Raw genomic sequence first — 16,483 nt, forward strand, 5'->3', positions numbered from 1 at the left:
GTTAACATGGACATATCTACGGTTGTGTATATATATACACACACACATGTACACATGCTAATATGTCAGTCGTCAGATATGTGTGTTTGTGGTGTACAACTGTAGATATATATGTTCATGTAGCTAATCAACTGTGTATTTGTGTGTGTGTGTTTCGGATCATTCTAAACGTTTTAAATCTACATCTTTTCGATCGTCTACAAAATTGTGCAACTAAGTGTGGTTAATTAATGGCATTAATTTTGAACATCAGATCCTATTACTCAAAAGAGAAAAATATAAACTTTTGTTTGACAAGACGGAAAAGGGTAGTTGACCAGTTAAATTTGATCAAATTCGAGTATTTTTGGCCGCACATAGACAACCAAAGATAATATGGAGCCGAGAGTTTATTAGGAATAGTCTCTCTGCCTCACACAATGCAAGGGTAAGGTCCACGTATATTCCACCCTCCTCAAACGCCACTTATGAAATCATATTGGGTATTATTGTTGTTGTTGATTTGAATTTTAGCTTCCCTTTTTTCCCCTTTATGTTAACCAGAGAGATGAAAAGGACATATTGAAATTCTTTTGGAAGAAAGAAAAAAAACAGAAGAAAATATTTTGGGAGAAAATGTGTCTGTCTCAGGTCTCAAGTGGTCACATGCAGAAGCATTTGTTCAATTGCATGATTAATTGCACATGTAGTATGTTCCCTGCCCAGAATCAAAATACAACTGTTAAGTGTCGTAACTTGTCTTTACTGCCAGAAATGACCCTAACATTTCCACTTTATCACTTTGTAGTAACCCTCTTTTGATGTATTTGCCAATGTCCCCCCCACATACTTCTTCTTCCTCCTTTTTCATGTCCCTTTCCTCATTGGTGTCTCATCATAAACTACTAGTATCTCTTTTACATTTATGCTTTGTTTTTCCCTGTATTTTGGGTAAGCACTAAGAATTGAACACGTTTCGATTTCAGTCATTGATATTTTTCACTAGTTATGCACATGACTTTGGGGGTATTCGATGCCTTAGCACATAGTACTAGTTATACGATTTGAATCTACTGACATCCTCAAGAACATTTTGACTGCTTCAACATTTCTTTACAATGAACAAAACTTATTAGGATTGTTACATAAATAGTCGGCCAAATTCACTATATATACATAATTATGCCAGTGTGTAGTGGGGTAGCCAAAAATTTGACCAGAGGTGTTCAAACTTTAATACACAATAGTATTCAAATTTTAAGGGTGTTCAAATAATATATACCCATATAAAATAGTATTTACACTATATATGCAACATATATAATTTTTTTTGCGATGGGTGTTCGCTTGACCACCATTGAGATAGTGTGGCTACGCCGGTGCTAGTGGCATTAGTCTATTGTCACAATACAATTTGTATACAAAATTGAGCTGGACTGTACAGTTCTGTGACTTTACTCCTATAACAAAGTGATGCTTCATTACTTTATGTTATTTTTCGATTGTTGTTATTCAAATCATATATTAATATCATTTTTATAGAAAAAACAAGTTAAAGTTTAAGTATCTATTTAAGTAAAAAAATTGGCAAAATAGGACCAAATTATACCACTTGATTGAAGGTGTCTCCCTTTAAATCGTAGTCTCGTGACCACCAGACTATCCCTATAGAGATGACTATTACATGCATTTGTTAGAGTGGCCTATGTCTTGAGCACTTCACATTTAAAAACAGTGCAACTTGCTACATGAACATGTTACATGCCAACCTGTGTTTTGATCATAGTGTCCTCATCATACAGATCATTGGAATCTTGACTTGGATAATAACAAGTGGAGTATCTAATTAGAAGAAAAAAAAAAAAGTAAAAGAACAGAAAACAATAAAGAAATAAACTTTTTGGCCAGACTGTAAAGTAAAAGCACCCATATGTACATATCAATTCATTTTTGAGTTCTAAATCACCCCCAAAATGGAAAATTAGAAAGAAAAAAAATGCAAAATACAACAACCACACAGCTCTTTTTTTTTAGTACAATTTTTGGTTTAAAAACGGACCCTAAACCTAACTTGATAACTACATCAATAAGACTAATCGAATTTAAACAACTAATTGTTGTTGTTGTTGGGAAGAGGAATCATCTTCATTGAAACAAATGTATTGGAGTTTTGGTGATCTTCCCATATATAAGGAAGAATCATCTAAATTGAGTGGTGGCTGAAGCAGAAGCATCTCTTTTTGAAGATATGAACAATAGGTTTGGAAAGTAGTGGGTGTCACATTTAAGCGAAAACCCAATCCAAATAGGAAATCCACTTCTAGAAAGTTCATCTCTGTGGTGCTTATTCCTCCAACTTTTGCATAATATGCATTATTGTAGTACCTATAAAATAATCAAATATACAAAAATCAGCTTATACTTTACAGTTTTTAAACAAAATATCAAGTGTGTTAATCAATTAAAGTTGTGAGAAGAGATGAAGATCGAGTCACTAATATTTGAGTGTAGCTTTCAAATGAGAATGTGTAATCTTGACCATGCAACTAAAGAATTGGGTGGTTGTCTTTAAATGTGGGATTGCTTTTAAAATTCAAAAATAAAGGAGGAAGCAAGTTGTCACTGTTTCAATTTATTGATTTCTTAACCAATCATTAAGTCCTTGCTAAGTGCTACTTAATAAGAATATTACTAGTAATTAGTCATTAAATAAGAAGCTTTATTTCTGATGTTAAATAAATTACTAGCCCGAGCTCCCTGTGCATGTTCAATGTCTAGTGTGTTATACAACTAGGACCTCCAATTATATAGCCTCTTTTTTTTAATTTTTTTAATTTTTTTTTTTTTACCTTTTCGAGATATCAATGGCTAAGAAAATCTAAAACCATGGAATTCTTTGTTTATCCACATTTTTTTTCGAAATTAAGAAAATTACTCTACAAAATCAAAACCCAAGAAAATCCATAACTCAATAACCCTTTCAAGTAGAGAATTTTTAAAAAATAATTTTGCGTATCTTTTTGGTTACTACAATAACTAAGCCTCAATTCCAGACAATTGTAGTCGGCTAGATGAGTTCGCACTGTCAATATTGTTCTATTTAAGTCTGTATCAGTTCAATAGAGAAGAAGATCATGATTTTGTACCCAAAAAAAAAAACTGATAATAAATGAATTAAAGCCGAATTATCTTTAACAATAGAACAATGTTTAAAAGAAAAATTAAGAGAATTGGGAGTTAATTAAGAGAATTTTGAGTAACTTACATATCATCCATGAATTTAGCAGCAATCATGACACTGGTAATAAGGAGACGATGAATATTGAAGGAATTGATGGGCAAAGAAGGCTGGCACTGAGTAAACCGATCAAGATAAACATAAGCAACAACGAAACAAGAAGGGCTACAATTTGCATACTTGAAAATCCTCTCTAAATAATTCTGAATTGAGATATTTGGCCTTGTAAGTCCATGAAAAACTGAGATCTTTTGGGGTTGAAATCTGCCATTAATATCGTTAGCTTCAGCCACCTTTTGGAGCAGAGAAGATAAGTAATCGATGAGTTTTGGCATCAGGCTTTGATTTTGAGTGATTTCTAGCTCTGCCATTGTTGTATTGGTACAAAGAAAGAAAGGAAAAAGGGGAGAGAAAAGGGATGTGTAATGTGTTGTTTAGATGTTGAAATATATAAGGGATACTTTTTTCTGAAGATTTTTTTTTTTTTTTTTTTTTTTAAGAAGTGTTGTTTTTGGGTTTTTTTTTTCTGTATTTTATTTTCTCTCTTTAAGTAACAACCTGTACAGTTGGCTGTTATTTCTCGTGGGTAATTTTAGTTGACAAATATAGCCTTATAAATTTGAAATAACCAATACCAACTTATGATGCATTTCTCTGCTCCCTCTGTTCCAATTTATGTGAACCAATTTTATTTTTGGTTTGTTAATGACCCCTTTCTAAATTTGGAAACAAGTTAACTTAAACTTCCAATTCTATCCTTAATAAGAAGTTCTTATAACCACACAAATACTATGGACTCCTTTCTGACCATTTTTTCTTAAATTCTGTGGCCAGTCAAACAGGTTCACATAATTTGAACAGAAGGAGTACTATTTTACCGAATATTTGCTATCTTTACTAACATTATGATATAATTTCATTCTTAAGCATATGCGTATAGAAAATTATTTTCTCCCTCCGGTCCAAAATAAGTGATTTTTTGGCCTTTTTTTGTGGTCCAAAATAAGTGATTTTTTCAGATTTCAAGAATGATTTAATTTTTTTTCCTACATTGCCCTTGGAGTAAGTAGTGTTGGAGTATGTATTAGGAGTGTTTATGTGAAGAGAGAGTAAAGGTTAATAAGATCAATTTCATTGCTAATTAATGCTAAAAAGGTGGATTTCTTAATATGTGTGAAAATAATTAAAAATCACTTATTTTGGAGCGGAGATAGTGACAATTTTGCCTTACTTGGATTTGAACCTTAATCCCATGTAATTTTTATCTCACTTTATCGATTGCTATGTCATGCCCCTATAAGCTAAAATTTTAAATGAATTTGTTTCAAGGGTTGTTTTAGGTTTTTGTTTGCACTTTTTGTTTTTTTGGGGGTGTTTTTAAGTGTCACTTTGACTTGAAAGTTTATGGAATTGAGTTGGATTTTGATTCTTTAATTTGAACTCAAGTTTGTGAGAGAGGGAAAGATTGGTTGATGTGGGTACTTACCTTTTCTTACAACATTAAAGTTACTAATTAGAAGGCGTTTTTTCCCCTTTTCTTGTGGAAAAGTGTTTGATAAATGATAATGGAGAAAGAGTAATGGCGTGCCTTTTTGATTTATCATGTGATTACATGTGGATTAGTGTTCTTGATTGTTGGTGTAGGTCCCATTTTCTAGTGATCTTTCATGTGTTTTGATTCTATGAGCAATTAGGTTCCTTAATTAGGATTTTGTTTTGCAACTTAATGTTCTTGCTTTTCCTGCCATAATAATAAATTTGTAGGCAAAAAAGGATCCAAAAGAAATCATAAACCAAATAATATGTCGAACAGATCATGTTTAAGTTCGGCGACTAGATCTCCCACCTCCAATGTCCAAACAATAATAATATTATATTGAACTTATTTATATAATAAAGTGATTTTCTAATTAAACAATCTCTTATACCAATCTCGATTACAACATTTGCTGTGAAAAGTATTTTTCTCTTTTTTTCAGGTTTGGCTGGTTTAAATATTTTTTTCATGAATTTATTTTACTCTAATTGGAGGAAAATGACTACCAAAAGGAGAAAAAATATTTTTCAAAAGTCTTTCTCAACCTTCCCCACTTTCACCCCCACCCCTCCACCCTTCCCCCGCGCGGCGCCCACACCCGCCACCTCTCCCCTAACATTGCCACCACGACTTCGGAGCCTAGACCCCAACCTACCACCTTCCTGGCCCTTACCCATTGTCTCATATAGTGTTTGGGTAAATTTTATATATATATATATATATATATATATATATATATATATATATATATATATATATATATATATATATATATATATATATATATATATNTATATATATATATTAAAAAAAAATTGCTATCTCACCAAACATCGAAAAATAAGTAAGAAAATCACTTTTTTCTAAGAAAATATTTTTTTCCTACCAAACACACCCTTAATGGGTAAAATTTTAGATCTGAGGGTAAAAGAGAGAAATCAATAGAAGAATAAAAAGAGATGAAGGCACAGACTATTACAGCGAGGTTTGTCAATGTGCTTTTGTCCCAAGTCATAGTTGGCAAAGGTACATTTTCTTTGCTTATTCACAAAACCAAATATTCACAAAACCAAAGTGCAGATTTTTGCTCATTTGTCTTCTGGCACCATGTCTAGGCTACTATTAGAAATTATTTTTAAAGGCCAAATATATATACAACCCATTCAAATTGGTTCCATTTTTTATTTTGGACTCTATCTCAACCTTGTTCCATTTAGCCCTCCAATTCTATTTCATATGTTTCATTTTGGTATTCCAACCAGGGGTGGCTTGATCACGCCCAACTCTAGTCCTAAAAGGGATAAGCGGTCGCTGCAAATATAATCCTGTCTAAAAGCCCGGAGTCGAATCCCACAGAGAACTAAGGTTTCGCTATAATTGTTCAATATCGCAAAGAAGACAAGTTTGAACAATTTCTAAATTATAATATTAAGATTTTTATATCTAACTAATTAACCAACAAATACTATAAAACGGTAAAATTATCAACTAACGAGACAAAGGTTTGGAGACTAAATTAAGGAGGTCTAGAGTTATGATTTCCCCAATTGTTGATTTCATTAATTGTATGTTTCTTATAGCTTTGACTTAGTTGCCTCTATCAATCATGAACTCTCCAGCTATCATAAATCTCTCTCAAGCAATTATGATAATTTACTAGACGCACTCTCTCAAGCTACCCTAGTTAGATTCACATTACAGTTCATTTAGATCGCACCCGAGGTATCGTTATCTCTAATCCAACCTCTAAACCCTCGGCTATGACTCTCGCCTATACTCCGGGAGTGATGTTGTTCAAACAACTACCTAAATATGCACTCTCTCTCAAGCAGATACATAATAAATAGGAACGGCTAATTGAGGATCCTTTCATTTAACCAAAATCAAAACGTAGTTGAACAAATAGAGATTAACAACTAACTCAAAACTATATTAATATAACAACCAATTCATCCCCAAAAGGTTACATCAAAACCCTAAAAAACGAATTAGCTATTCATAATAGTATGTAAAACTACAATACTAAAAATCATAACCAACAATGAAAAAATAGGAAGAAGAAGGGGAAAAACTCGTAGTTGAATCTTCCTCCTTGCTCCTAGCGTGTTCTTGCCTCCAAGGGTGTTGTCTAACCCTAAAGTAGTGTCTCTCCCTTCAAAGTGGTATTTTAGGATGTATTTATATGACCTAGGGTTGATGAGGGGCGGAATTCTTCAATCCAACTTCGGATGGGAGAGCTGGAATCCGCGTCTGCCTTCGCATCTAGACGCGGACTTTGATGCGGATCCGCGTTTGCCTTCGCGTCTAGACGCGGACTTTGACGCGGATCCAGCTTTTGAAATTCTTCCATTTCGCGAAGCGCTCCGTGCCTTTGCTTCGCTTCGCTGTTTTGTGCCTTAACTTTTCTCCTTTTTCGCTTCCGACTTCGTGCCATGCACGAGAATAGACGAGCTCCCACTCCTTTAATTTCTTCTTTTTGTGTCGAATTGTCATCTTTTGATCATTTATCATCCAAACTCGTTCCTACACATAAGAAACACATAATGAGTATATTTCACTTTGAAAATTATGTAATCTCCCGCGACACACACAAGAATTATTATGCAAATGTACTCAAAAATATGCACTTTTCATCATTTATCAACACCCCACACTTAAACTCTTGCTATCAAAATACACTTTTTTATAGACACGACCTTTTTAAATAAGTCTCCTAACTCATGACACCAAGAGTATTTAAAATAGACTAAGCACAAAAGCATAACATCTTCACCTCAAGATTTGACTCATAAGTACCACGCATTATTCACAACTCACCCACTTACTCTAACATAGAGGTCACTGACATTACCTTTCCTTCATGAATCAAGTGCCCTCACACAAAAAAAGAGAGTAGTTCCACACAATAAAATTTAAGAACACTTAGGAACTCAAGATAGAAAGAATTCACTCAATCTCAGAAATAACATTCATATGCCACAAAAGATGCACCATAAGCTTGCCCGTAGTGTACTACTCCACTAATCGAGCTCATTCAATCTAGGATCAATTAGGACTTTATTTGGTTGTAAAGTAGGCTACGGGACGGGTAGTATATATTTAGATATAAGAGTGACGACACCTCCCTAAGCACTTTAATACATATACTTTAACATTCAAACCCCATACTTATGTCAAACCAAACTCCACCTTCACATTAATGTATATTACCCCATACTTCTTTAAGCACAATTACAGCAAGAGTCACCACTTATTAAAGAAATACTTTTTTTTCCACAGCAATACAACTATATATTTTTTTATTTCAATTCAAGTGGCTCTTACTTGTTCAAAACAGTGCACCTTTCTCCTGATTTCATTAGTTCCACTCAAAAGTCAAACCAACCACCCCACACTTTAACTTTTACATAAATCATCACAATTCAAGTGCTTATGAGAGGTTAAAAGGTTCAAATAGATAGTCCATTCAAACAAATGGGTAAGACTTGTAATGTGGTTGCCAAAGAAACAGGATTACAGGCTCAAAGGGGTTAACTACGATACATAACAATTAGGCGGGTAAAATATATATATCTGGCTCAACAAAGAAATGCCTATATCACTTCCTAGACTGAATAAAACTAATATTTCGCTTTGCAAACACACAGGGAAAGTTCTAGGCATCATATGCAATGCACAGAATATAACAAATCCTTACACACACATGGCACATAACTCACTCAGGATTGGTTTCATCAAGACACTCTAGTCAAAGCAGTTAAGCAAAGTTAAGATCATACAATTTAAGGTACTTATACAAGAGTCAAAAACTGAGCCTAAGCGTCACAACCAAAGTACTCACTATTCTCAAGGCATAACCAAGTCAAGAGATATTGCTTCAAGTCAAAACACAACACAATGGCTCCTACTCCCCAAAAAAAACTAACTACAGCCGGTTCAAATAAAGCCCTTGAAAAAGAACCGCGGCACAAAGAAAAACCAAGGGGGAATTATTACACTACCTACAAAAAAAATCTTTTTGTTTTTTTTTCTTTAGACTTAAATCCCTCAAGAAAATTGTCTAATAGATCCATCGTCGGGAAAAGTCCAATCTTTTTTTTAAAAAAAAATTATTATTTAATTAAACTAACACAACTAAAATAGCATAGAAAGTCACCCAGACAATCTCCTCACCCCACACTTAACATTGTACATTGTCCCCAATGCACACCATAACTAATAAAAAGGTTAAAAGAGACTCCCTGGTAGGCCAAAGGCCGAAGCACTACAGCTCATGGGGTACTCAGACTTCTCCCCAGCTTGGTCCTTCGTGCGGGTACCTCACACTTGTTTCAACCACATAGCTCACTTTTGCACACTTCCAGTGGCTTTTCTTCTATGCTCATAATCCTACAAAAAAAACGCTACAAAGATAGAAAAATAAAATAAACAAAAATAAATAAAAATAAAAGAAAGCAGTAAAGCTGGATTGCCTCCCAACAAGCGCCTAATTTAAAGTCGCGGCACGACTTGAACCAATTTTTGTCTCCACCTTGAACTTATGAATTGTACCCCTAACATGGCATCCAGTCTGTGGCTATGCACCTTTGGTGGGGCTACAAAGATAACCAGGCCAAGTAATAAATTTTTCACTCTACACCTCTCGGCCTTTAGATGAGGAATGTAATTTTTGCTTTTTGGCACAACAAATTCAAGAATATAGGTGCTCTCATCCTCACTCTTTGACCCCTTCATAGGCTCTGATGGCTCGATTACAATCTTACTATCTAAACACAATGTGGAAAAATAATTGGAATGAGGTCTAATGCGCCCTAACTCATGAATTTTACTACTATTTGCATCCCCATATTTACACACACTCAAGTCTCCCAAAGTAATGTTATCTACTCCCTCATATGACTTTAGAGCACTCTTCTTAATATTGGCATCCTCAAGAAAAACATGGTCTAGTGATTGGTATTCTCGTTTTAGCTCCTCAATTTCGTCTAGAAGATTTTTTTCAGCTTCATACAACTCACTATTAATTTGTTGGGCGTTACACGCATCAACCTTTGTGCTCAAATCTGCATATAAGTTATGCACAACCAAGCTAAAATTACAATTTTATGTGCAAGATCATCTCTCTCCTTAGACCAATCATTCACCAACGTTGTCAGAAGACAACGTCGTTCCGCATATTCGCCTAATCGAGAATATACGTCTCAATACCAACCCTTACTCCCATATTCAAATTCAGATCTCCAAGAAGTCAGGCCATGACAAGACCAAAAATACGAGCCATAGAAGTCTTTTGTCAACCAAGAGTCTTCATCAATAGCCTTACCTCTGTATATTTCATCCCCAGATGTCATGCTGAGAGAACTAGGAACACACTAAGAGAAAAATATCAAATATTTGTAAAAATAAAAGTATATACAAAAATAAAATAAAATAAAATAAAAAATAAAAAATAAAATTAAAAGTCTAATCTAGAAAAATAGCTAATTTTCAAGTCCCCGGCAACGGCGCCAAAAACTTGTTGCGGCCAAACGCACTCACGCAAGTGCACGTGATCGTTAAGTAATAAAGTGACTAAAAATCGGATGTCGATCCCACGAGGACTTGTGATTAACTATTAACTAAATTAGACTATCCTAATTATCTAAACAAGAATTAAACCTAGAAATATTTGATTCTAAACTAATTAAATAAAGAAATATAAATAATGAACTTTAAACAGAGGAAGAGAAGATTTTTATGATATCAATGTAATGAAAACGATCTAGGGTTATGGGCTATCTAACATTCCTATTGTATTCTTCAATTGAATTGTCTAATTAATTTATCTAGTTTATTGATTGACAGGGTTAATACTGCTCATAAGAATCTGTCGAGTTCTTACTCGCCTATTCAAGCTAACCTAACACCTATATGTCTATGGATTTAGATCAACAAGAACGCATTTATAATTCCTGTAAATCAACCAAGCAAGGCAATTAGGTATATGTCTATCCTAACCGCGAATCCGTTCCCCGATGCCCAGGTTCAAGAACTTGCTCTACTCAATCCTATATGCAATCTAGAATTCCCACTTTCGAGTTCAACTCTAGATTCGTAGATAGTATTCAATTGGTGATCAAACAATCAAATAATTAAGTGCAGGATTAAATAAATAAACCAATATGATAAACTAAGCAATCAAAATCAATATCCGAATAACAATAGTCATGAAAGAACCACAACCCTAGAACGTGAAGTTTAGCTCCAAATAGACATGGTAGCAAAACAACAAATCATACAAAGAAGCATAAAAAGACTAAGTTGGTGGAAGAAAAGATGAAACCCGGCCTCCACGGCGGCTCTGTGCTTGTGTTTTCCTCTCAAAAACGTTCTCCTCTGCCTCCTTAGTTCTAAATTATGTCAAAAGTGTGTCCCCTTCTCCTTCAAAATAGGTTTAGGACCCCTTTTATACAAGTTGGAATAGTGTAGGGCCGAAATAACCTTGTCCCAGACGAAATAGGACTTCTTTTTGACGCCTGGAGCGGCGCGGCCGCGGCCAAAATGCGATAGGACCGCGGCCAGACAAGCTCTCTGATTTTCTGTCGCGGTCAGTTCCCCGGCAACGGTGCCAAAATTTGATCACGCCCAACTCTAGTCCTAAAAAGGATAAGCGGTCGCTACAAATATAATCCGGTCTAAAAGTCCGGAGTCGAATCCCACAGAGAACTAAGGTTTCGCTGTAATTGTTCAATATCGCAAAGAAGACAAGTTTGAACAATTTCTAAATTGTAATATTAAGATTTTTATATCTAACTAATTAACCAACAAATACTATAAAACGGTAAAATTATCAACTAACGAGACAAAGGTTTGGAGACTAAATTAAGGAGGTCTAGAGTTATGATTTCCCCAATTGTTGATTTCATTAATTGTATGTTTTTTATAGCTTTGACTTAGTTGCCTCTATCAATCATGAACTCTCCAGCTATCATAAATCTCTCTCAAGCAATTATGATAATTTACTAGACGCACTCTCTCAAGCTACGCTAGCTAGATTCACATTACAGTTCACTTAGATCGCACCCGAGGTATCGTTATCTCTAATCCAACCTCTAAACCCTCGGCTATGACTCTCGCCTATACTCCGGGAGTGATGTTGTTCAAACAACTACTTAAATATGCACTCTCTCTCAAGCAGATACATAATAAATAAGAACGGCTAATTGAGGATCCTTTCAATTAACCAAAATCAAAACGTAGTTGAACAAATAGAGATTAACAACTAACTCAAAACTATATTAATATAACAACTAATTCATCCCCAAAAGGTTCCATCAAAACCCTAAAAAACGAATTAGCTATTCATAATAGTATGTAAAACTATAATACTAAAAATCATAACCAACAATGAAAAAATAGGAAGAAGAAGGGGAAAAACTCGTAGTTGAATCTTCCTCCTTGCTCCTAGCGTGTTCTTGCCTCCAAGGGTGTTGTCTAACCCTAAAGTAGTGTCTCTCCCTTCAAAGTGGTGTTTTAGGATGTATTTATATGACCTAGGGTTGATGAGGGGCGGAATTCTTCAATCCAACTTCGGATGGGAGAGCTGGAATCCGCGTCTGCCTTCGCGTTTAGACGCGGACTTTGACGCGGATCCGCGTTTGCCTTCGCGTCTAGACGCGGACTTTGACGCGGATCCAGCTTTTGAAATTCTTCCATTTCGCGAAGCGCTCCGTGCCTTTGCTTCGCTTTGCTGTTTTGTGCCTTAACTTTTCTCCTTTTTCGCGTCCGACTTCGTGCCACGCACGAGAATAGACAAGCTCCCACTCCTTTAATTTCTTCTTTTTGTATCGAATTGTCATCTTTTGATCATTTATCATCCAAACTCGTTCCTACACATAAAAAACACATAATGAGTATATTTCACTTTGAAAATCATGTAATCTCCCGCGACACACACAAGAATTAATATGCAAATATACTAAAAAATATGCACTTTTCATCATTTATCACGGCTCAACGGATCTCGTGGCCTAAGGCAAAACTATATTGAGAAGCCCTTAAAATTATTCTGTAAAATACTTACACTAACAACAAAATTTTCTTTTTAAATAACAAATTAATCAATTAAGACAAAAAAGAAAAGAAGGAAGAAGAGCACAAAAAATAAAGTGGTGGACTATCAGATGTTGAGGTCCAGAACTCAAAGTGAAAATTTTGATTTGGCTATCGTCACATCAACAAGAAAAAGAAATAAACGTACATAACGTAATAGCTTAAGTTTTGAGCAATGATGGTGTCAAAAATATTTACTCCTTCTGATCAATTAAAACGATAATTGTAGTTTATTCTATTAAGTAACAATTTTCAGTGTATATCTAAAATAAATTATAAATAACCTAATATAATATGTCGAATTACACTAAAAGAAAATCGGTGCACGAATGCTTTTGTATTCATGCAATTTCAGAGTATATTGTAAAAGTTGTTCATTATGTTGTCGATATATATAACTTAATTCCTATATAAAAAGGAAAAAAATAAAATTGAAGAATAAAGCAAATATACTAATTAATGAGGGGAAAATTATTATAATTTATAAATTTATTGGTATAAAAATAACCCTAATCAAGTAACAAAAAAATATATTGTAACACTTTTCTTTATACTAAATAATTATATAAAGTATTAGTATATAATAATAATAATACTAATATTAATTTAAAATAAATTTGGGGCCTCCAAATTTTGGGGGCCTAAGGCAATTGCTTCACTGGCAAAAGCCTTAGAGCCGCCCCTGCCTCCAACTCCATTTCTTATGTTCCACTTTAACACAAAAGCTGAATCCAGTGAAAAAAATATAGTGCGTGTGTATACACAAATCTGAGCTGTAATAAATATTCAATTAAATGTTGCCACATAATTTTTTTCATCCATGTCAAACGGGTCAATACTAAAATACCCGAACCCGACCGTATTTTTTCATCCACTATTGCCCCATCTTCATTCTCAAAGTTTCAAAGCTTTCATCTCCTATTTCATACCTGGTCATCCAGAAACTTTCAAACTTTTGCAATTTTATTGTTTTTTTATTTATTCTATTTTTTTTTTTGTGGGTTTATTTCATCTAAGCTTAAAGTTTGAAGTGAATCCATGTCTCTAAGAAAATTATTTTTTCATATGGAATGAATATTTGTTCTTGTGGATTTCAAGTTGAACTGAAAGTATCATGGACACCAAGAAATCCAGGTCGACGCTTTTATGGGTGTAAATTTGACAAAGTAAGTGAACCATTTTCGGATTTCATTTTCAGTGTTGTCATTTCTTGTGTAAATAAGAAGCGGACTTAATTTTACCCAAATACGGTCGGGTTCAGGTATTTTAGTATTGACCCGTTTGACATGGATAAAAGAATCAAGTGGAAATATTTAATTGGATATTTATTACACCTCAGATTTGTGTATACACATGCGCCATATGTTTTGTTCTGGTTTCAACTTTTGTATTAAAGAGGAACATAAAAAATAGAGTAGGAAGACCAAAATGGAACATATAAAATAGAGTTGGACGACCAAAATAGAACAAAGTTAAGATAGAATGCCAAAATAAAAAACGGTGCCAAGTTGAATGGGCTATATATGTATTTGGCCTTTTTTAAAAAATACATACTCCCATCAATGTCGGGGCATTAATGGCAAAGTTATCTTGAGTAGTTTATCTTATTTGCACTGACGTATAAATAATTTTTATACATAGTAATTATTTCGTTGTGATGTTGTTTTCCTTTTTTTTTTTTTAACTTGTTTTATTTACTATTATGTAAAGTTATATTTTGGTAATTTAACTGTGTAAAAGTTGTTTTACAATGTCAAACGTAAAAGTTAGAAAAAAGGGCAGCTCGGTGCACTAAGCTCCCGCTATGCACGGGATCCAGGAAAGGGCCGGACCACAAGAGTCTATTGTACATTTCTGCAAGAGGCTGTTTCCACGGCTTGAACCCATGACCTCCTGATCACATGTCAGCAACTTTACCAGTTACGCGAAGGTTCCCCTTCCCAATACGTAAAACTTATTAAATTCTACTGATTTTTTTTATCTTGCAGCTAATTTAAGTAAATAGCTGACAACTTGGAAGGATGTTGTCAATTGATACTTGTCGCTCCATTTTCTTATCCACAAATGCTGATATTTTGTTTCTAGCTCATGTGATAATATTATATATACTAGGTTGGTAGATGGAACAATTTTTATAAAAATTAGGTAAAACTTAATTTTGTCACCGAAAGAAAAGTATCTTCCTCTAAATTAAATAAGAGTTTAAATTTAAACTAAAAAAATTTACACTGATAATGTATAGTATAATTTAACCCATAAAAAAGTTAAATCCTACTAAGATCGACCGAACTTAAGAAATTTGGCTCGAATTATGACAAATCCGGATATGATGGGATAAAGGGTTCTCAACGTTGTGTGAATCGTTCATTTTAATGTACTTTGTATTAAAAAATCATAACACATTCTTCAAATTGATAAATACTTGTATGTGCCCCTTATTTATACACCTGTATCAAATACGCAACTGTAAATACGTTCATGCAACATAAATAGGATATATATTTGGGTTCTCCTTTATGTTATAATTTCAGGTTACTAAGACCAGAGAAAGAGTAAATTAAGGACAACTCTACTACTTTTCTCTACGAAATTGCCAAAGGTTTACCATTGATTTGATGTTACCTTTTCTTGAGGTATATATCTCTTGAGGAATACCAATTATCTATCATTAGTCATGCTCTAATATTTGCTAACTAACATGGTTATAATTAGTTACTTCGTTACCACGTGACATGCCATATCAGCGCCCCTAATCTATATAAAAAATACTAAAATTTAAAATACAATATTTTTATGGTAGCGGTGATGGTGGCAATAGTGGTGTAGGGGAAGGAAATTTTAGTGGTGGGAAAAAAATGAAGGGAGGGGTAAAATGGGTTAGGGGCATTGAGGTAGCAAGCTATGTGGCATTCACCTTATCAAATGTCAGTGCCACGTATGATTGGATGGCCACTTTGGACAAACATAACGGAAAAAGCGTATATTTGAACCAATAGTATAATGACAGAAATATATTTAGATTCAAAGTATAACGAGAGGTACCTTTAAACCTTTTTTTTTATAGTACCGGGGTAGAAGAGAGGTACATTCTTTTCGACTCCTTTTCACACATGTTTTATTACTTGTGAATTGATTAAAACTCAAGCCAATAAAGAGCATCAAAATGAAAGCGATGTTAAACCAATATAGAGTAACACTTTTCTCACCAAAGATTAGTTTTGTCAATGCGTTTTGAATGTTTTTATGTACAAAATAACTTTAAGGGTTTCGTGTTGTTAACAACAATATAATCTAGTGCTTTTACGTCCATATAATAAATCATCATCCAAACATACAGCTGCATTATTATATAATTAAATTCTATAATCATTTATCCTAAACAAGAAGCTTTAGACATTGGGATTAAATGCATCAATCCACGTTGTGCATGGAATAAGGTTATTTTCTGATCTCATCAACCGCTACAACAACAACAACAATCCAGTAAAATCCCACTAGTAGGGTCTGGGGAGGGTAGGTAGTGTGTACGCAGACCTTACCCCTACACCGAAAGAGTAGAGAGGCTATTTTTGGAAGACCCTCGGCTCAAGAAAATAAAAGGACAAAAATGAGACAATATTAGTATCACCACAGAAATC

At 34.1% G+C, this 16,483-nt stretch overlaps 1 protein-coding gene across 1 annotated transcript; it reads right to left on the reverse strand.

Annotated features, from left to right (window-relative positions):
* Window positions 1,864-3,644, reverse strand: LOC109224542 (cyclin-U4-1-like). The gene is made up of 2 exons (XM_019389110.1): window positions 3,245-3,644; window positions 1,864-2,364 (listed from the first exon to the last, which is right to left on the reverse strand). The coding sequence occupies exons 1-2, from the start codon at window positions 3,586-3,588 to the stop codon at window positions 2,082-2,084; spliced, it is 627 nt and encodes a 208-aa protein (XP_019244655.1). The 5' UTR covers window positions 3,589-3,644; the 3' UTR covers window positions 1,864-2,081.

This window comes from Nicotiana attenuata, chromosome 1, assembly GCF_001879085.1.
Source record: "Nicotiana attenuata strain UT chromosome 1, NIATTr2, whole genome shotgun sequence".
Lineage (NCBI taxonomy): Eukaryota > Viridiplantae > Streptophyta > Magnoliopsida > Solanales > Solanaceae > Nicotiana > Nicotiana attenuata.

Bases quoted from the DNA above. Each gene is read 5' to 3' on its own strand.
- LOC109224542 (XM_019389110.1), bottom strand. From the start codon at position 3,588: ATGGCAGAGCTAGAAATCACTCAAAATCAAAGCCTGATGCCAAAACTC. The intron at 2,365-3,244 runs GTAAGTTACTCA...ATTATTTTATAG, and splicing joins GCTAAATTCATGGATGATAT to GTACTACAATAATGCATATT.